Genomic DNA, 23314 nt, shown 5'->3' with positions numbered 1-23314 from the left:
AGGTTACTAGGAGGTCCATAGCACATACTTCGATAGTAACTCGGACGCGGCCGACAGCATTCAGTTGGCGCGACATTGTGGACCAGCAAGCAATCCGTGCTTAAATTTTTAGTGTGATTTTAGACTGGAATTTTTATCATCTTTTCTTTCTTTTTGAAGTTTGGTACGACAATCTTTTAGGCTGTTGCCTGGACGAGTGTATTCCTTGACATGTTAAATGTCGCCACGCCATACGTTTTGTTTTAATCACTATTTTTTCCTACGTCTACCACGTATGTGTCGTTGAACCTAGAAAAGCACAAACATCATATGCACATCAAAGAAAAGTGTATTCTTTGGCAGCATTTAATGCAATGCTGCACAGTTCCAGCTCAGAGTTTATAAAAGCGTTCTCACATAATTCGAGAGAGACAGCATTGTGTGCTGCCTCACTGAAAGTGCACATTCTCAACGACGCTTGATGCCAGGCGAGCCTTTTCATCCACCGATTACCCATTGCCAGTGTTCCTGAGCCCGTGGTAGTATCTGTGCGTGCCCTGCGGTTAGCAGTACTCGTGCAGACGATCCTAGGTGGTACGATTCGGCAAAGATAGTGATTCCCCTGGCTTGACGCACGCTTCCTTGCTACTTGCTGCTACGACCTGGGCATAAAATTACAGTGATAGTCTGACTTTCCCTCGTCGTTCAGTTGATTAATAGGATACGATAAAGTTAAAAAGGTAATAGGATACGAGTGTCTGATAGTTTCGCGTTACTAGTTTGGAGACGTATAGAGGCTGACATATTAGTGGTGACAACCTGATACTTTGATGTCGAAAACATGATGGTCGCTGGAAACTGGATAAGTTGTCAGTGTCACGGCAGAGTCAGTTATGGCAAGAGTGAAGCGCAATACAAAACCACACATCAAATTGAGAACGTGTTGGTCAAGCATACAATGATCGGCCAGAACATTATGACCACCGACCTATTATCGGTATTAAACCGTCCAGGCGATAGCAGCATTACTGGCGAGGAATGACCGCTATTCAGATGTACGAATGGCGCATGTAGTACCAGTGACCGTGTTGCCCGTGGGTAGATGGGGAAGGCGCGCGATCTATTTGAGTTTGACCGAGGGCAGATTGTGATGGCCTGGAAACTCTGCACGTTTGAAAATTGCACGACTTGTCGGGTGTTCGAGGAGTGCTATGGTTAGTGTCTTCAACACATGGTGAAACCACGTCCAGAAATCGTGGGGTTGGGCGGCAACCCATCATTACATCTGTCGGACGTCATAGGCTAGGCAGACTGGTAAAACAGAACAGGCACCGAACTGTGGAAGAACTAACATCAGACTTTAATGTTGGCAGAGTACAAGTGTGTCTGAACACACAGTGCACCAAACACTCCTAACGATGGAGCTCCGCATTCGACGACCCATGCATGTGTCAATGTTAAGACCAGGACATCGGCAACTACGACTAAATGGGCACGTGACCATCGACACTGGATGATGGTGCAGTGGCGAATCCGTCGTCTTCCAGGGGAACAGTTCCTTGACACATGTACCGCGGGACAGAGACAAGCTAGCGGCGGGTCCATTATGCTCTAAGGAAGATTCACTTGGGCATTCAATGGTCCAGTGGAGCTCGTGAAAAGCACCATGAGGGTCAAGGAGAATCGCACACTGGTTGCAGATCACATACACACCTTCATGACGATCATATTTCCCGACGGCAGTGGCATTTTTCAGCAAAGTAATGCGCCATTCAGAAAGCCAGGAATGTGATGCAGTGTTCCGAGGGACACACTGGCGAGTTCCAGTTGATATTCTGGCTCCCCAACTCGCCAGATCTGAATCCGATCGAACACATCTGGGATGTAATTGAACGTGGCGCCAGAGCTCATCGCTTCCCCCCTCCCTCCCCTCCCCAGCGCTTGTATGCGCAGATGTGGTGTCAACTACATCCAGTGACCTACCAAGGCCTAATTGCTTCCATGCCACGACGCGTCGCCGCTGCTACCCGTGCTAACGGTGAACATAATGGCTATTAGGTAGGTAGCCATAACGTTCTGGCTGATCAGCGTGTATTACTAAACGGGTAACCCGGTTCATGGCCCACAGTCCCAGTTGCATGCTGCCTATGTAATGGCTTCCAGGCGTAACAAAAGTCTGATTTTCAATATTTCATTTAATTATTGAACGAATTAAAAATTTGAAACGCTGCCACATTCTGCTCCTTAAAGGGTTAATATTTTAACAAAGTAAGACAAGCAGTGCACTTATAAACTATGTATAATGGGAAATCAAATAACAACGAGACATGTGGAAAACAGTATATTATTTCAAAAGCTGTTAATACATTTATTCCACTGTGAGACAGTTGATCCCTTCATGGAAAAATGTTTTCCAGTTTCCTATGGAACGAATGTTTTTTCTCAGGGCTCAAAAAATATGAAAATCTCATGAGGAGACATAGAAGTTGTGTGGAGTATTTGTGAAGGCTTCCCAGCGAGACTTCTGCAGCGTAGTCGGAAGAACAGTACACCTACTCGGGGAAAGTCATGACGACGTTTTTAACTGCAAGGCCCCCCTGCTTATTGTCTTTCTGGAACATGGCATCACGATTGACGCACAGCAGTATGTGGGCACTTCGCAAAACCTGAATTGTGCCATCAGGTGCAAACGCCCAGGAATGTTGACAGACGAGATCATTCTGTTACAGGATAATGCTTGCCCACATTTTCTCAAGTTTGTTTCGACTACGCTGCAGAAGTTTCTCTGGGAAGCCATTACAGATCCTCTACACAGTCCCGAACTCTTCCCAAGTGATTTGCATGTTTTTTAAGCTCTGAAGATATGCATTGGTGGTCGGTGACTTGCTCTGGACGTTGAGGTTCATACCTCGGTACAATCATGATTATGTAGCAGGCAACCACAAAAATCTTTCTCCACTGACCGACGTGTCTCGCAGTAGGATAAATGCACTAACAGTAACAGCAATTACTTTTGAAGCAATGAACAGATTATTTATTTTTTCCATCTGTCTAGTTTTCATTTGACTGCCCCTTAAATATGCCCCCAGGCAGCGTAACTAATGACACACAAATTACCCAGACAATATTCATCCAGTATTTGAGAATAAGAGCAATTAGACAGTTACAAAAAACTTTGCACACAATTTCTGACTTTTAGGAACCTTTCTCTTGAAGACATCCGTCACATGGCGATAGGAAAAATGTTTAATGCTCACTACATTTTTTCTGCTCGTGTACGAAATCTCCAGTGTCATCGCTAACACATGTGTATAGTAATTAGAAAATTGTTTCATAATGTGAATTCAGTTCTTTAAAGAGTCAGGGGTTTACTGGTACTTAACTTAGGTTATAGATGTCAAGGACACAAACAATGAGTTGCATTATAATATGAATAGTAGATGGGATGAGAACAGGAACAGCGTGCACTGTTGCCAGATCTCATGACGTAAACACCACGTGTCACATTCCTCTCCCACCCTTCTAGGCCGTTTGGGTGAGGTAAGAAAGGTAGGAAATTCAGATGCGCACTATCCCATTGGTTGGGCGAGCTGCATGGTAGCCAGTCTTCCATGACTTTAGGAGGCTACAATTTAAGATTCACCTTATCTTAATTACAGGCTGCCCCACGCGTTGTCAGATACATTTTCTAAGCTGTTTCAGTAGATATTTGCAATTTGTAGCTGGCATCGCCCGAAACAAATGCTGCTGATCACGTCTTTCATGCGATGCCCAGTGTCACCAAAACGTGTCAGTTGTTTTCCCATCATGTACAAAATGATTCTGAAGTGGAATTTTACGTACTATTCGAAAGAGCAGTTCCACATTAGTCTAGTGTGGTATTCGTTTAATCAATACGTATTAACAGAGACATTAAAACATCAGGAATAATCAGAACTCCAGCAGAACATATGGCAGCACACACAATAGCAGTGACAAAACAATCCTGGAAATTAACACCCGATGCCACTAATCTATCACCCTCAGATAAGTGCCATGTAGTTCATATACGTAACACAGACATCATCCAGACTATTATGAGCGTATCCTCAATTCATCTCAAAACAAAATGTCACCATTGTTATGCGTAAATCATGGGAATCTACAAATTTTTTAGTGTTGTAAGAAGTCTACCACAGTAGAAAAACAACGATAAATGGAAATACTGTTGGATGATGGCCACATTGGGCTGTATCAATTACAGTATGATAGGTGCTGATGGCAATAAGGAAACTGCATATCAAAATTAGGAAGAAGAAAGTTGGGAGAGCATATGCTGTATGTCTCAAATACTGTAGTTTTAATGGAACATTTGTTAATGGTAAAATATAGTGAAGAGCAAATTAATAGCTCTCCAGAATGATGACCAAACAAGCATTGTTCTTGCACCTTTAATTATACATTGTTTAGTAGAGCATCTGCAGACAGGCTTTACTTTGTGCAACAGTATATTCCTGTGAGGTGGAATCACACACGCAGATCTACGTTAAGAGTTGGGAAGATTTAAGTGTTTAATACACGTATTGTTCATTTTTCCCATGTGCTATTCGAGACTGAAATGACTCTGATACCAGATTTCGGGAAGAGCAGCATATATCTCCTACAGGGAGAGCTTAGTGTAAATATCCTCAGTGATTCTATTGGAAGCCAGTCCCGATACAACAGTACCATTCTATAAGATAGAAAACTCCCTCAACGCCAACACATATGGACCAAGATCACAACGGGAACAAAATAAGTAGCCCTACTGTAGCATCTACCACAGAAGCCGTGCTGACTAAATGATCACTCTGCATTGGATCTTCTATTAACCCAACCTGGCAGGCCTCGGACTGACGAGCAATACTCTCAAAAAATATTGGTCGAATAACTGTCTTGTAACCATCTTCTTTTGTGGATGGGTTACATTTCCTTAAGATTCTTCGAATGTAATCCACCCCCCACCCCCACCACACCCCTGGCATTTGCCTTTGTTTCATGTAGCCATTCCTCTTTAGATCATTCCGGACAGTTACTCCTAGGTATGATACGACTTACTGTTTCCACCAATAGTGTAATCGTACAGTACAGGATTTCTTCTCCCGAGTACGTGGAGTACGTTACATTTATCCACGTCCAGTCTCTGAACCAGCTGTAGATCCTCTGTGTTATGGTACTCCTAACTTCTTACAGATAACGGCATCGCCCGCGAATTGCCACATCTACATCTACAAACGTACTCCAAATGCCACTGTACAGTGCATGGTGGAGGGTACATGGCAACAGTATTATCAATTTTCTTTCCTATTCCATGTACACAATTATTAAATAAAAAATGACAGGCCCGCATCTCGTGGTCGTGCGGTAGCGTTCTCGCTTCCCACGCCCGGGTTCCCGGGTTCGATTCCCGGCGGGGTCAGGGATTTTCTCTGCCTCGTGATGGCTGGGTGTTGTGTGCTGTCCTTAGGTTAGTTAGGTTTAAGTAGTTCTAGGGGACTGATGACCATAGATGTTAAGTCCCATAGTGCTCAAAGCCATTTGAACCAAAAATGACAGTTTTCTTACCTCTGTACGTGCTGTAATGTCTTTTATCTTAGCCTTATGATTGCTACGTCAGGTATATGATTGTGGATGCATGATGTTATCCTAATTTTCACTGAATGCAGTTTGTTGAATTTTACCGAATATTGGTACGTGAGAAACACATTATTTTTCCGAGGTTTTCTGTTAAGACTTTTTTTCGAATGGAGTATACTAACATGATACGCTGCTAGCGCCTCATGGAGCCTCCAACACTATCCAATGGATCCTTTATACTGATGAGGCTGCTTGACAGGTCAGCCACAGTCAATTACATAATGCGATTTTTTCAGTAACCACTTCTTTTGTGAATGAATTACATTGTCCTAAGATTTCCTGAGCCCAACAACTGCTTTTCCTTTACGTCGTCATTCCACTTTAGGTCGCACCAAATGCTGACTCCTAGACATTTTACAGTAGTTACTGTTTCCAGCAATAGAGTAATAGAGGAGTACTCCATTTTTCTCCCATACATGCACAGTATGTTACATTTATTTACGTCCAGTCTTTTTTCCAATCTTTGATTTTGCAGTCTACCGACATCGATAACTTTCTTGTTATAGACAACCCCTTCATCTTTGCGTATCACGGTAAGTAGCATATATGTATTTTGTAGGCAAACCATTACTGTCCGCCACAAAACACATACTTAGGTTGTATATTTAGTGGTGCATTTGTATTAAAGTTAGACTTATATTGTAGCTTGAGAGTTACATTATATCACTGTGCCGTCAAGCGATACAAACAGCAAAATCTCAATCTATTTGTAAAATTTTTGATAATCGTGATCCCACAGAGGAATCATTGACCAACTGATGAAGTATTCTGATAGCTAGTTAGAGAGGCACTCCCCTACTCTATCCAAACTTTCCTAAAATCCACACTGTTCACAATAGATGACATATAAATGGTACACTGCATAAAGCTCTGCCCAGACGATGCTAACGTGAACCAAAAATCAGATGACATCATAGGATATGTGGTGGAGACCACTTCCATCATATAGCCTCGTCATACCTGCGTGCTATCCTAAGTGACTTGAGACTCTGTACTCTGAATCAATCTCTTTCATGTGGTGTAAATTATCAGATAGCTTATAAAACATCACTGTGTTGTTTTTAACAGTGTTCGGCATTTGTCTACTGGGACAATAACAACAGATGGAAGTTGACTGCTGTGCAAGTAAACTTTCCAGATAACAAAGAATGAGAAAAGATTATAAAGTGTTCTGCCTACCTACAGTTTTAATTAACTGGCTATAACGATGTGGAGATTGTTCATGCAAATTTCAACAAAGACAATATAAGTATTATACAGAAGTGTTATATTAATTTCGACACCATACCTAAAACCCACTGTCAAACTGATGAAGACTGTTTAAAAGTGAGGAAGGAGTCATTCAGATACATTATTTCATCAAGGCTCACTATGATGCTGTCCGAAAGGCACAGGGAGGAAGGTTTGTGAAACACAGCAGGTGCCATCATCACGACCAACGCCATCATATGCTGCTGAATTAAAAATTAAAATATTATACCAAATTCGCCTTAAAATGTCTGGTTATTCCATGACACACCAAGACATTGTTCTACTCCCTCGTTAAATTGCTCAGGGCATCGACAACAACCAATTTTGCATACAATAAATGCAGTGACTGATCTTTCCCAGTCACTAGTTTCTGAACAAATAAAAATATTTCTTTCTACAGCAGTGCAAAAAATATTACAAAAATTTGCATTGCTGCTCACCCAAGTAGCACTGTTTTGTGTTAGATTGGACGGTTTTAAGCATCCCACCTCCCTCAATCTGAATTTACCACTTCTGACTACATATACGAGGGGAAATGATAATTACTGTCGAGTAGTGGAAGAAACGTCGATACTTTATGATGAACAATATAATAAAACTGATAGAGAAATGCACAGGTACCATATGTAATCTCACAACTGGAACGTTGAGCAATGCTGCCGAGATAGCGCGTACAGTGTATACCACAAATGTGCCATGGGCAACGAAACCTAGTTTTCACAAACGATGTATCAGGCGAGTCGATAATTTTTACAGCTTCTGTAAGTGTCGCTATGAAAGATGATTCAGTTTTTTAAGCATGCTCTCCACTATATCGTACTTCTAAAGCAAGGCTGAGCACTGCAAAGCGTCGGTGCTAACCTGAGAACATGGGCATAGTGAGCTCGGGGTGGAGCTGCGCCAACTGTCGGGACAAGTACATCTGCGAGCGGCAGTAGGTCGTCGACAGCAGCAGGTCCAGTGTGTCCCTGCCACGGTCTGCCGCGCCACCTGCAACATACAAACAGTAGCAGAATGCTGTGAATAGAACTCAAAGATTCGATTAATAATGTACGGCTACGATACAATGTACGCTAGGCAGTTTCCTCCTTCAGCACGATCTCGACCAGGAGCAAACTTTCGTCGTTTATTCCACAGGAAGAAAGAAAGAATGGAGTTAAACGTCATGTCGACGACGAGGTCACCACAGATGGAGTACAAGCTCAGACTGCAAAAGGATGAGGAAGAAAATCGGTCTTGTCATTTGTAAGGAACCTTCTCGGTAATCGGCTTAAGGAGTTTAGGGGACTCCGGCGAAACCACGGGAAATCCAAAATGTCGGCGACCGGTCCGGTGTTTGAACCGCCTTCCTCCAGAATATTAGCCAAGCGTCATCCTGCTGGGTCACCTCACTCAGTTGGTTATACCACTTGACCTACAAATACTGCGCAAAGCACTGAATAGTACAAACGTGGTTGTGACATACAAGCGGTCAAAAAGGTCTCACTTCAATTGTCGGTGTTAGGCTACTCGTAAGAGAGGAAAACAAAACTTCTGATGTAATACGTAAAACTAGTTCTGTGTGTAATCCTCGGTAAGTTACTTCTCAATTACCGTTACTAAAGTATAGCATGAAGTGTAATTTTAATAACAGATACAAGTATCTTAAAGTGAAAGAATTATGTAACTAGTTCAGGAATTAAAACTACTGCTACAATTTCTCCGTTACTAGTTAAGGTCGATTGCCTACAACGTGAAGTAAATGTTCTAAGTGTGCTGTCAGCGCAGCATTTTTAGTAAACTTAGCTTGAGCAAACAATTTTTGAAACTGGGCAAGCACGAGCGAGCTTGAATTATTGCTATTGCTGGGTCTGCAATTAATATTTGTCTAGTACGTTGCTGAGTATGTACGTAGATGTAGCTAGTATGATACCAATATTTTGATTCACAGTACCACAAAAACGCAATGGTAAAATGGAAAGTGACGTGTCAGACCCACATCTGAAAACATATTCTTGCGAAATATGTAAACACTTACAAACACAAAGGCGAAAACAAAGCTAAGCTGGAAAGTTCTATACTGTGTCGATATCTGACAGTTTCTTGGTGCACTCTTGTCGGCCACTGTAACAAATGAAAATAACTGTTGTGAAGAGCTTAACCTTGTTCGTACTGTTGAAGCGCCGTTAGTAAGTGTGGAAGCTCTTAATTGCCCGTTATCCTTCGAAACATGTCATAACATTACTGCTTCCCATCTCTACTATAACTTTACTATTTTCACTTCTTTGCTTTTGTACTCCTTTCTCACTCTCTCTCTTTTTTTAAGCAGAGCAACTCATAATACAAGGAGGCTCTTATATGTTTTGCAGCCAAAGTCATCTGACGATATATTTTAGAAATATTTGAGATGTCGAACACAAATGTTAGTGCTGATTTCACATTCCGCATCTAAAAGTGATTGTAATCATTTTGTATTTATTTCACGTGAGACGTAGCAAGTTTTCAACGATTGCACAAATTGTACAATGGTAAGCAAAATTAACGTCAAGACGTCTCAGAATATGTACTTGCGTAAAGTTTCAGACTAGGGCAGTATCAATTTGTAGGCCTGACATTAATTACGAAAGTGTTTCTCTGCATTCTCGCTACTGTTCCACAAGGCACAGCTTTTTAGTGGTATGAGGTCGAGAGGCGACGATATGGAGCGACCATGGAAATCTGCTATCCACTGGTCATAGCGTAAACAGCCTTTATTAACGTCCGTGCAACTGGTGGACGGTCTGCGGCTCTGCAGTCCAGCCGCTGCTTTGGGGGGCACAATTACCGGAACGCTGCTCTTGCTGTTCAAACGACATTTCGAAATGTAAAATATGGGCTGTTCACATAGAATGAATAAAATTAGCAGAATACAGCTCTGAAAAAGTGAAACTGATCAAGTTTTGCATATTTTGTAAAATCTGCAAAATACTGTGATTTTAAAACGTGTAAACACATATGACGAGTTGTGAAAGTTATATTCTGATCATACATTAAAGACTTTCATGACTGCGAGCTTAACCGTCAACTGTTTATATTCTGTTATGCATACATGATGGCACACAAACTTCTTATCACATTGCTGTCTGCCAAGGACACACTACATGTGCCCATATCACTAATACATTCCATGATGCAAAAACGAACTAAATTCACCTAATAATGAAATGCATAATGGAACTCAAAAAAATAAAGTGCCAGAGCAGGTGTCTTCGACTCATTACTGCTTTTCCACTTTGTAATTTTCATTTTTAGGCATTAATATTTCATTTTGCATAATTCATTTGTTGTATTTTTATATTTTCTTTTTTCGCCAATTAAATTCAATATCCGATGTATTATCCAAGGATTTCTACTAGGCCTTGTCTTTTTGCCAATCAGGAATAAGGACCCTAGAGTAGAAAACATTCTCTAGCCATGAAAAAACTATACCACCTGGTATGAAAGATATATGAGACGGGCAAAGTACCCTCAAGCTTCAAGAAGGATGTACAAATTGTGGTTGCAAACAGGACAAGTGGTAAAAAGTTTGCGTATTACCGAACTGTCAGTTTAATAAGTCATGGTTTCAAAATATTAATAAGAATTATTTACAAAGAATGGAAAAATTGGTAGAAGCCGATCTCGTCTTACATTAGTTTGGGTATTGGAGAAACGTATAAACACGCAGGGCGATACTCTCCCTACGACTTATCGTGGAAGATACGCCGAAGAAAGTCTAACCAATGTTTACAGCATTTGTAGATTTAGAGAAACCTTTTGACAGTGTTGACTGTAATACACTCCTTGTACTTCTCAAGGATGTAGGTATAAAACACTTCGAGCAAAAGGTTATTCACAACTAGTACAGAAGGCAGACTGCAGTTGGCGGAGTCAAAGGACTTGACAGGGGAGCAGTGGTTGAGAACGGAGGCAGTGTTGTCGCCCATCTCAGAAGATATTCAATCTCTGCGCCGAGCAAGGAGTGAAGGAGACAAAGAAGAAATTTGGAATAGGAATTAAATTTCAGGGAAAAGATTGAAAGCTCTGCGGCTTGCCGATAATATTCTAATTCAGAGAAACAGACAGTAACTGGGAAAGATGTTATGAGCTGAACATCGACAAAAGTAAAACAAGGATAATGGAAAACGGTCACATGACATCAGATGATGCTTAAACGATATAAAGTACAGACTGGCAATAGCAAGAAACGCATTTCTGAAAAAGAGAAATTTGTTAACACCGAATATAACTGTTAGGAAATCATTTCTGAAGCCATTAGCGTGGACGTGAAATGGTACAGGCAAGAAGATTAGTTGGTTGTTTCGGGGAGGGTGTAACACCATAGCTCTTATGCTGTACAGATTTATTTTGCTTTTGTTTCATTTAATATTACATCGTTAAGCTTCTGTAAATGTGTTTGATTGAATAGAAACACAAAATTGTATACTCCTTTCTTTGTACAAACTCTGATGTCATGATTTGATTCTATGCAATGTAGTATATTTGTCATTTAAATTCTTTGTCCCACCTGGAGGGAACAAAACTTACTGTATATAATTGTAATTTCTGTGTGAATAATTTTTGGTAGAAATACTAATATGTGCAAGTGTTCAGTTTTATTTAAAATGTTGTTTGCTGTTACGTAAACTGCTGATCCTCACTGAGGGTTCTTAGTTATCCTGTATGTAAAAGGTGTTGTGGTTCCCCTCGGGAACGGAACTGTGTAGCGCCTAGGTACAAAAGGTGGAACAAGAGTCAGTCGGGGACGAACTACCAAACTGTGCACTGCCATGTAAATGTTGCATATTGTGCTGGTTCCGAGAGAGGCTTTTCCTGCCGCTTTCCAATGCCTCGGATGGATGGATAAATAGCTGGAACTATTCTGGAATTTGTATCTATCATCGCCACCAAGAAATGACAGAGTCCAGCAATTCTACCTGCAATTCCACCTACCAACATGCAATCGCCACCTCATTGCGCAATCACTGTAATGGAGCACTATAGTAATGTACAGTGAAGGGTCAGCTTAATGGGTGTGTGAGTCTGCTCAAATGTAAGGTAATTTATAACTGAATTTATGTACCTACCTTGATTTTTCTCCTTATCATAGCACCTCTCAGGTTCCTCTCCGTTTGAACTAAAGTGAACACCGAGTGTCCTTACTGAAAGAACATTAAAGCCCAGTGTTTTGCTAATTGATGCCTCTTGAACATAGCAAAAAGAAAGTTAAAGTTAATGTGGCAAGAGAGTGAGTTAAAGTTAATGATGCTTGCTGAAAATAATTTTCCTAGTAAAACTGCTTATTAATGTGTTGTTGCCAACTACAAATTAAAAGTTCTTAAGACTGAGGCTTATAAAGTTTTGCTTAGTAAATGATCACATTACTGCCTGTTGTAAATCGCAGAAGGTGAGTCAGTATCTTACATATATGTTAATTTTGTCTCTCACTGTAGTAAAAGTGGAAAACTGCAGTTGTGAAACGTTATATACTCATGTTTGCTAAGTGTTTGTCTCTATTGTGTATTAGAAGTGCATATTAATAGTATAACAGGATCCACAGTTTGTCTATTGTGTTACTGCTCGGTAAAAGGTAACGGAAAGACCATTAATTATGAAAATCATAATTTCTTTATTCAAATGATAGTGAGAAGCAACCTGTTAGTGGATTCCAATTAACTTTCATTTTAAATAGTAAAGTATTTAATTGAGAGAGACTTAACCTATATCCAATTAATGATTCTGCAATGAATAGTAATAATAACGTTATAAAGACCATTCACTTTGTATAAGCCCTGAAAGTAATAGTGTGTTTCGGTATCTGTTATAATTTTGCAAATAGTTTGTGCTGGTCTAACTGTTAGTTTCAATCTTAACTTAAACATATGAATGTGGCACAGTTCATTGCACTCGCGTGTGACAAAGTATAGGTTGTGTTTATCCGTTAAAGTTACTAATAACTATTTTCTTGAACGAGAACGTTAATCATTCTCTTGCCTAGTTAGGCTGGCGACCGTTTTCTTCATCCGTTAAACAGTGCAGACAGGCAAAATTTTGTTCGTTACTGTTCGAATATTTACGTAATTCTGACTTTCATTTCCGATAAGCCACCTCCGTTAGGTACAACACGGTCAACATAACAAAATTCCTCTCAGAGGGTAACACTGCTCTGTTGCTTTATACCATAATTGCTTTAACAAGATAGTTTTACTTCACGACCTGCCTACTACTTTACGGTTATGGTACAGCAGTAGCAGACGGCAGTGTTATAAGGGGACCAAACAGCGAGGTCATCGGTTCCATCGGTTTAGAGAAGAATGGGGAAGTAAATCGACTGTGCCATTTTCAGTGAACCATCCCGGCATTTCCCTGGAGCGATTTAGGGAAATCACGGAAAACCTAAATAAGGATGCCCGGACGCGAGTTCGAATCGTCGTCCTTCCGAATGCGAGTCCAGTGCGCTAACCACTGCGCTACCTCGCTCGGTACGCAAGAAGAGAATTTTTTTTTGGGTTATCACTCCTCTGACTGGTTTGATGCGGCCCGCCACGAATTATTCCCCTGCGCTAACCTCTTCATCTCAGAGTAGCACTTGCAACCTACTTCCTCAATTATTTGCTGGATGTATTCCATTCTCTGTCTTCCCTTCTGTCTTATTTCGTCTTAAGTCCTCCAAAGCTCTTTTAAATTCTGATTTTAATACTGGATCCCCTATCTCTTCTAAATCGACTCCTGTTTCTTTCAATGTATTCTTTCCACCTATCCGCTCTCTCCTCTAGATTTAAGAGTGGAATTCCCGTTGCACTCTTAATGTTACCACCCTTGCTTTTAATGTCACCGAAAGTTGTTTTGACTTCCCTGTATGCTGCGTCTGTCCTTCCGACAATCATTTCTTTTTCGATGTCTCCACGTTTTTCCTGCAGCCATTTCGTCTTAGCTCCCCTGCATTTCCTATTTATTTCATTCCTCAGCGACTTGTATTTCTGTATTCCCGAGTTTCCCGGAACGTTTCTGTACTTCCTCCTTTCATCAATCAAATGATTCAAATGGCTCTAAGAACTACGGGACTTAACATCTGAGGTCATCAGTCTAATAGAACTTAGAACTACTGAAACCTGACTATCCTAAGGACATCACACACATCCATGCCCGAGGCAGGATTCGAGCCTGCGACCGTAGCAGCAGCGCGGTTCCAGACTGAAGCGCCTAGAACCGCTCGGCTATAGCGGCCGGCTTTCATCAGTCAACTGAATCAAAATAATAGAACCTTTGAAAACTTGTACCACAGAAGTAAGCAGAAGATCAGATGGGTAAATCGTCTAGCAAATGAGGAGTTCCCGAATTGGATTGTGGATGAAAAATTTAGGGCCCTATTTAACTGAAAGCAGAGGTCGCCTGATAATAAGACACATCATGAGGCGTTAAGGACTTGTCCGTTTCGTATTGGAAGTAAGTGTGGCAGATGAGAAGTATGGAGGAAGACCAAAGTTTCACTGTGTAGTAAGCAGGTTAAGATGGATGTTTCTTGAGGTAATTATGTAGATGTGAAGAGGCTTTGTACAGTATTGGCCAACGTGGAAAGCTGCATCAAAGCAGTCTTCGGGCTGAAGACCACAACAACAACTTGCTGAAGTACCCTTTTAGAAACAATCTTGCGAAATGTCCCTTAATCGAATGAAAGAAAATCCAGAAAATGTTTCGTAGATGTGACTTCAGCAGCTACACGCTCCAGTTACATTAATGTGACCAACACCTACGTTCGACGTCAAGGTGCAATAACCTTTCACATGCAACAGGTGGCAGCACTAGCACTGATGGGTATAAAAAACGTGTCGAGGGTGCAGAAAACTGCACTCGCAATGCAGAAACAGAGTGATTTGTCTAACTCCAAAAGGGCATGATCACTGGCTTTCGGGCCAAGGGTGGAAGCATTTGCAAAACGGCAAAGTTTAAACTGTTCGCGTGCCACCGTAGTTAAACTATAATGCATGGCAAAATGGCTCTCTATCTGAAACCGGCACAGAGGTAACTGTGATGCACCACAGGCCATAGATGACAGGGGTGAATGACAGCTGCGTAGATGTGTACGCCCGAACAGACGTGCAACTGTTGAGCAACTGACTGCCCAGATGAACAAAGGCGCTACAAACAGTGTTTCCTCAACGGCTGTTGAGCGAACGTTGCTGCGTACGGCCTCTGTTGCAAGCGCCATGGTTCACGCACCCATGCAGACTGCTGTTCATCGGTGACGAAGGCCGGAATTTGCACGCCAATACCGCAAATGGGCGACCGCTGAATAACGACAGGTGACCTTTTCAGATGAATCACGTTTTACGCTCCACCGGACAGATGGCAAATACCCTGCAACAATTGTCGGAAGGGTCCAGCAGGGAGGAGAAAGCGTTATGGTCTGGGGAACGTTGTCATGGTGTTCCCTGGGTAATTCGTCATTCTGGAAGGCACAATGAATCCGTAGAAGTATGTATGTATTCTTCGGTACCATGTCCACCCCTATATACGTGTACGTGTGTGGTTCGAAGAGCACCAGCACGAGTTTACCATACTTCCCTGGCCACCAAGCTCCCCGGATTTAAAACCAATCGAGAATCTGTGGGACCATCTCAATCGGGCGTCCGTGCCATGGATTCTACAACCGTGAGATCTAGCGCAGCTGGCTACAGCACCGGACATGACACCATCTCCCTATGATACCTTCCAAAACCTTTTGAGAGATTTCCTTCAGGTCTCCCAGCGGACCGTGCTGGAAAAGGTGGTTATACAGGCTCTTGACAGCTGGTCACATTAATGTGACTGGACAATGTACTTTTGGCGTTCAAATATCTGATTTTGCGTTAACAGTTGCAGATGTGTTGCTTGTACACTGAAGAAGCAGCCCATCAGACCCCACCAGGGACCTGGAGAAAAAATTGCGGCGCGGAAGGCAAAAGAACTGACGCAAAGCGAGGGCCAGGAGTTTAGCAGTAGGGATGCTGCGGCTGACGGCCGGCGTGTTTTGCAGCGACAGAGGGTTTGTCGTCCGGAGGCGGCCACAACACGGCAGGGCACGAGCCGTGCGCTGCCTTCGGCGGCGGGCAAATTAATCGCAGTCTGTGGCCGAAGGGCAGCAATTAGCGGACGCTGCGGGTTGGGGTGCTGGGAGGGGGCGGGTGGATCAGCCCGAACCGGTGAGCGCCCGTCTCCACGCGACCGGCAAAAACTGCCCGCCACGCTTAACAAGTACTTCGCACGACCACTGACCTGTGAAATGTCAAATTGAAATTTCGTTCCGGTTGGAAAAATGTGTCGATTAGGTAAACGCTTCAAAATAACAGGGCTGATTTTTGACCACAGCTGTCCGACCAACAGAATACAGGAGATCTTCGCTGTTATCAGGTCTCCGGGACAGAAACGTCTGCTTCCACTGCGAATTTCGACACTGACAATAAAGCAGTGAAGAGAGACTTCCCGTTACTAATAAACCGTTCTATAAGAAACAAAACTGGTTTTTAGACTTTTCATGTTCAGTTCCCCGTACCTAAATTTTTACCCACTCCTTCCTCACATCCGACCTCCCACGCACTTCAACCATCCAGTTCCTATCCTCAAAGAAGATATTTAGAGGTCATCACATTTCCACATTTTTATCAGAAGCACCAGCAAAATTCCTGAGAATATAGTACTTCTACACCTTGAAGAGAGAGATTCAGACGAGGACTGGGAAGGTGGCACAAATATTAAAAAGGCCTGAAACGATACCGTAGATGTGGACGGCGTTCACCGACTGTAGCTCTTTTGTATATCTTCACCTGGACTGTGCGTTTGAATCTTAGCCCGCATCTCGTGGTCGTGCGGTAGCGTTCTCGCTTCCCACGCCCGGGTTCCCGGGTTCGATTCCCGGCGGGGTCAGGGATTTTCTCTGCCTCGTGATGGCTGGGTGTTGTGTGGTGTCCTTAGGTTAGTTAGGTTTAAGTAGTTCTAAGTTCTAGGGGACTGATGACCATAGATGTTAAGTCCCATAGTGCTCAGAGCCATTTGAACCATTTTGAATCTTAGAAAACAGATGCCTGTAAAAAAAAACTAAGTCCTCAAACGCGCGATAGAAGAAATGCACGCGGTATTTTTTCAGACAGTGTTACTCAGACGAGGACACTCGACGGTTTATTCCTTGCGTACGGCATCGCATTTACACTAAAGACTGGCGGACCGCAGTACTTATCTGTTTTTCCTATTAATTTCCTGAGACAGCAGCAAGACGTACCTGACTCGAAGCAAAGATTGAAACCTGCAGTATACCGACTGTCTCTCCTAAGACGCGTCAGGCGGATTATCTGTCATTTCTGCAAGTGTTTGAAATTCCGTTTTGGCAATATGTAGATGGAGTTGGCCCAAACAAATACTGTTCATCAAATGTTTCATGCAATGACGAGTGTCCACGTAAAGCATCGGTTTCTTTTCTATTGCAACTCAAAACCGAAACAAAACTTTTCTGAACGAGTGGTAAATTTATCAGAAACAGTCCTTTCCACAAAGGAAATCGAAGTGTTAGCAAAAGGTTTAAAATATGCTCCGCATCATACACCTTCCACTAAGCAGTTAGATGTAATACAAGTTGATAGAGAATACAGTATAAATACCGACATAGCAACCAAACACACAGCAGGGCGTGAAATACAAAAATGGCTCGAGTGTAACACTACTACAACTCAATTTATTGACCACAACACAGTGAATAACCTGAAGAAGAAAATCACACAAAATAAAACAATTATTACGAGAGCAGATAAAAGTAATACCCTGGTCCTCATGGACAAAATTAAATATGCTGAAAAAGTGAAACAACTCCTCACGCCCAATACCTACTGTGTCCTTAACAAAAACCTTTAATGAAAAAATTAAAAACTTAACCACGTCCTGCAAAAGTATAATACACGATTATGAAGCTAAATATTTGATCAACATGAATCCAATAGCTCCTAAACTGTGTGGACTCACTAAACCACACAAAAAAGACCATCCTCTAAGACCACTTGTCCCAAAGTCCGCCGCCGGTACCTGAGTGGTCAGCGCGACAGAATGTCAATCCTAAGGGTCCGGGTTAGATTCCCGGCTGGGTCGGAGATTTTCTCCACTCAGGGTCTGGGTATTGTGTTGTCCTAATCATCATCATTTCATCCCCATCGACGCGCAAGTCGCCGAAGTGGCGTCAAATCGAAAGACTTGCACCCGGAGAACGGTCTACCCTACTCACACAACATTTATTTACTTGTCCCAACCTACACTGCACCAAACTACAAAATTGCCGAAGAATTACATTCCTGTATCAAAACCAAAACAAAATTCAAATCTAAGTTTGGATTTGTAAACTCAGTGGACCTTGTCAACAAAATTAAAGACCTTCCAATACCAAGTAGTAGCAGCTTATTTGCAAACGTACCTACACAAGAATGTCATGATATTCTGACAGAACTATTATACAGAGCAGGTGTGAACCCAGTACAAGTAGAAGACATAAATTTTGCCACCCAAACATGTCTGAAATAAAATTATTTCAAATTTGAAGGTACCATTTACAAACAGCTAGAAGGATTGGCAATGGGGTCCCCCCTCAGTCCCCTCTTAGCTGAAATATTCTTGGACAATTTAGAAAAACAGTTCCTAGAAAATGAACCCCTCAGTAATTATATCAAATACTGGTACAGGTATGTAGATGATGTACTGTGTATGTGGACAGGTACCAACAGACAAGTGAACACATTCCCAGAACATCTAAATTCACAACACAAAAACATACAATTCAACATGGAGCTAGGTGAAAAATCCATTACCTTTTTATACCTTAACATAGATATCACCACAAATACACATACTTTCAAAATTTACATAAGACCTACAACAACAGACACAGTAATATGTTCACAACACCCAATAGCACACAAACATGTAGCCTTCCATTCCATCGTACATCGCCTCACATCTGTACCAATGTCAAAACAGAATTTCCAAACAGAAGTAGACACCATTGAATATATTGCATATAACAATGCCTATAACCCTGAATTAGTTGACAAAATTCTGCACAAAAAACAAAGAAAGAAAATCTTACCCTACATTTATGTCCCTTCTGCAATAACAACCACATCAAACACCAACTGGTGTACTATTCTATATCTAGGTAAGCTATCACACAAACTAGCCAAAACACTGAAATCCCGAAACTATAAAACATCATTTTATGTAAGAGGCACTACAGCTAATCTCGTATTCAACAGGAAGGACAAAACAGATAAACTAAACAACAGTGGGGTCTATAAAACAACCTGCACTGACTGTAATAAACTGTACATTGGTCACACCAGCTGTGCCATATCAACAAGGCTGACTGAACATGAACGCAGCTGGAGATTAAATAATTTTTGTGGTTTATTTTATGGAGCTGCGAATTTCCAGAAAAAATTCTGTAACGAAATCATAAGAAAACCTTCACACATCAAATCCTCTTGGCAGCTCGACTCAGTAAGTTGTGTTACTGGTCATAGATCTCGGCTTTCTGACTGCCAAGCTGCTTCACAATACTAGCGTCTCTGAAACAATTCAAATCGACCGTCAACGATACGAAATTCCATATTGTTCTTCACTTAAGACTCACATGCCAGGGTGATAAGTACGAAGGAAATGAACTGATAGGCAAATCGCAAGAAAATACTTTCAGCTCATAGTACAGCGGTGAAAAACTTACAATGCTGCACAACAGGTAACGCCTCTTTCTGCTTCCGACAAGCAAATTTTGGGTTTCTAGGAACACACAACTTTATTTATGAAATGCCACATTTGCATACCTGTTGAGCTTGACACAGCATACCAATTAAACACAGACCCAATCGAAATCTAAGTGAGTAGTATTTTACAAATTTGCGCCGATAGAGGCACGCTTGTGTACAGATACTCAGTTTTATTAAAACAGACTTTCGTCGTAAAGTTATCGTCGGTAGTTTTATTTCGTTTCTTATAATACAGTGCAAAATTTTCGTAAGGTTTCTTTTAGTGTTATTAAAACAATACTAAACATGAGAGAGAAATTAATCATCAACGATATATGCGAATTCTCTGGTGTTACAGATAACGGTCTGACAATGCACATGCAGTTCATTGATTACATGCATGTAGAATACTTGTTCTGAGTTTAAGCTGTCAAACAAGGTTTGAAGAAGAATAAAATGCCACTACCACACGACAGCTAATGTAGAAAATACTTTTCTGACTATTTGGCCACGATGCGCTCTCCCTGCCCGCATCTCGTGGTCGTGCGGTAGCGTTCTCGCTTCCCACGCCCGGGTTCCCGGGTTCGATTCCCGGCGGGGTCAGGGATTTTCTCTGCCTCGTGATGGCTGGGTGTTGTGTGCTGTCCTTAGGTTAGTTAGGTTTAAGTAGTTCTAAGTTCTAGGGGACTGATGACCATAGATGTTAAGTCCCATAGTGCTCAGAGCCATTTGAACCATATTTTGCGCTCTCCCCATACATAATACAAAAGCTTCGAGATGCATCTGCTGCCTAGCCGTCTATTAAACCTGAAAAGAACAAAATGTCGCAGAAGTTAGCCCTTTTTCCACATGCGACTATTTTGGGTTGAGAAGTGAAGGGAATTATGTTCAAAGTTCCATTAGATTGATAACTTCAGCAGAAAGCAGAATTGCGTTTCAAGAAATGTAGCAGTGAATGTACACGAATTCACGACATCTTATCTACAGTGCACAACGCTTACTGTTATGCTACTAGCTGTCAAGTAGCTACAGCTGTTCCAGAAGTGAACAACAGTTCCTCCAGAACTTCCGCATTCCACAGTGCTGTGAGATAATACATATGGCTGGATCTAAACTTCTGAGAGACAGACAGTTACAGCTTTTCTTTTGCACTGCACGGCGGTTTCAACCAAACAGATAGCGCAATAGAGTAGCTCAAATGGAAAGGAACACTTCCTATTTAAAATTCTGCATCCTACACTATTGGCAGTTCTGTGTAGGTAGCAGTTATGTTATTTTATTTCGGTGATTACAAAATAGAGTCGAATGTATGCACTGGATAGTCGAGGCAGCTAGTTCATGGCGATTAGGTCAACCAAGTAAATGAATGTACTGAACATGCTGCAAACCACTACATGGAGCCTGTGTGTCAGAATTCTCATCGAGTGTGCCACATCGGTGTTATGATAGAAAATAAGTCACAGAGAAGAGCCTTTGGTGGTCTGTTGGTTTGATGATAGGTTCACATACTGACGGTCTAGGTTCGATTCCAACTTCTGCTGATGCCTTTTGAAAGGGAGAGACAGATTCTATTCGCTTCTGGCTACGCAAGGTGAAGAAGGTATAATGGCATTGTGGTCTGAAATTCACATTAAACATGATATTCCTTCATTCTATGATATTCCTTCTCTACCAAGTAGATGTTAGGTTGAACTGCAATAAAGTCAGGAGTGGCGACATGGAGAAACTCTTATCACCAGTATCCTTTCTTATACTAGTTATTTATTTCTAGTGACGAAAGAAACGCTATGTAGGGTCACAGGACGCGTATTCCATCTTTTATTTGAGCTTCTGTATGCCGATAAAATTGGTTCTGAACTGGGAATGCAACTCAGACCGCCCTTAACGCGGAATTTGATTCCTTCGTGACAATACAGCTTGACTACTATTTGTTGTTTGTTCAAAACTGCATATTCCTCAACATCTCCACATATTGCGCGTGAATGGGTTCGAAACCTGGCCCGGCACTAAGGTTTTCATTATGAATTATCAATCTGTAGGATGAGAACACCTATCTGCTGGTGGATATTAATTTTGATTTTTAATGCATTTTCATTCGTTGTCAACTCTGACGATATCTGACGTTTTTGACTCCCAGTGAGACATATAACTATTTGCGAGATCACTGTAAGTTCAAGGATGTTATTCCGAGCTGCTGGTGGAGAAAAATTCGGTAGGTGACGTCTGTTTGTGTGTAGAAACGATATGTGTGGGGGTGGATTCCCAGTCAGCACTGAACTCTTCGTCATATTATTTCTAGTTCAAACATGCTCACATGTCGCTGCTGGTGTAACAAACCCTCATTTAACGTCAGTTTTCTCTAGAATATAACAGCGATAGGTGCCGGGTGGGAGTCCTGGAGCCGGCCGCTGGTGGCCGAGCGGTTCTGGCGCTACAGTCTGGAACCGCGCGACCGCTACGGTCGCAGGTTCGAATCCTGCCTCGGGCATGGATGTGTGTGTTGTCCTTAGGTTAGTTAGGTTTAAGTAGTTCTAAGTTCTAGGGGACTTATGACCTCAGCAGTTGAGTCCCATAGTGCTCAGAGCCATTTGAACCATTTTTGGGAGTCCTGGAGGGAAAAAATTAATGTTTCGTCTCATTATTTCAGTTTAAAACATCTAGCTACTGCCGAGAAAATCCGATATGTTACAGTTGATTGTGCCTCGATAACAATCTATCTAGGTTCTGGGTTCGAATCCCTGTACAACACAAAGCTTTAATTCACGGCATTTCAAGTAGTTACTTGTGGAGAAGCAATATTTAACATCTCTCGAAGTTCGTTAACAAGGACAATAGATGCTGGGTAATAATTCGCGTGCGTTAAAAATGTTTACTTTATGTAATTTAAAATTGATATTTGCTAACTGATACTGTCAGGAATGACTGTTAGTTTCCGTCAGTCGCGAAATCTTAGTCTGCATGACCTGGGTTTGAATCCATATGCAGAACGAGACGGTTCGTTGTGTCATTTGAACTTCATACATATTCTCAACGAGCTGCTCGTCAATAACTTAAATTTTTAATGTCTTTTTTGTTAAATAACAAGTACGGTATATTACTCTGAAGAGGAAATCACGAATACGATGAACTTACTACATGCATTACCTATCTGACGTAATAATGAATGGTAACATTTCAAGTATGTCATTTATTACAATAAATGTGAGCTTACAATCCTTAAGGACAGTCTTATCTGTGATAAGGTGTTCCCTGATATTTCTAGTATCGTGGTATTACTTTACATCTTGAGTTATTGCGATACAGAGCAGTGTTTTCTAGTGGTGACTTGTTGGAACCATTTTCAATTGTCAAACGACTGTACCAAGGAGCGATTAGAGGAACTGCTAGACAGCTGCGTTATGTGGGTTGCATGCGAATCAGGCGAAATGCAATTCAGGTCGTTCGGATACTTTTGAGCATGACTGTACATGTCAGAGTTCATTCTAGTGTTCGGCCAAGCAATGCGTGATTTACCTTTACCGTAGAAGGTTGCCCAAATCATAACAGCGTAGAAGGTTGCCCAAATCATAACACTTCCACCACAAAAATTTCTGCTCATTCTTGCCTGCCGCTCACTTCTCAGTTCGTGCCAATAATATAGGAATCCTTCCGTCCACCTAAATTAAACTTGTTCTACT

General features: G+C 41.7%; 1 protein-coding gene across 1 annotated transcript in view; it reads right to left on the bottom strand.

The window, feature by feature from the left end:
* The window catches only part of LOC124598646 (protein furry), a 1150963-nt gene that overhangs the window by 514787 nt on the left and 612862 nt on the right, over positions 1–23314 (bottom strand). Inside the window, exon 25 of the mRNA XM_047136016.1 lies at positions 7747–7875. Within this exon, the coding sequence (XP_046991972.1) occupies positions 7747–7875 (129 nt within the window). The remainder of the gene's footprint in view (positions 1–7746; positions 7876–23314) is intronic.

The sequence above is a fragment of the Schistocerca americana genome, chromosome 1, assembly GCF_021461395.2.
Source record: "Schistocerca americana isolate TAMUIC-IGC-003095 chromosome 1, iqSchAmer2.1, whole genome shotgun sequence".
In the NCBI taxonomy this organism is placed as follows: domain Eukaryota; kingdom Metazoa; phylum Arthropoda; class Insecta; order Orthoptera; family Acrididae; genus Schistocerca; species Schistocerca americana.
This window is presented reverse-complemented; position numbering and strand designations above follow the sequence as displayed.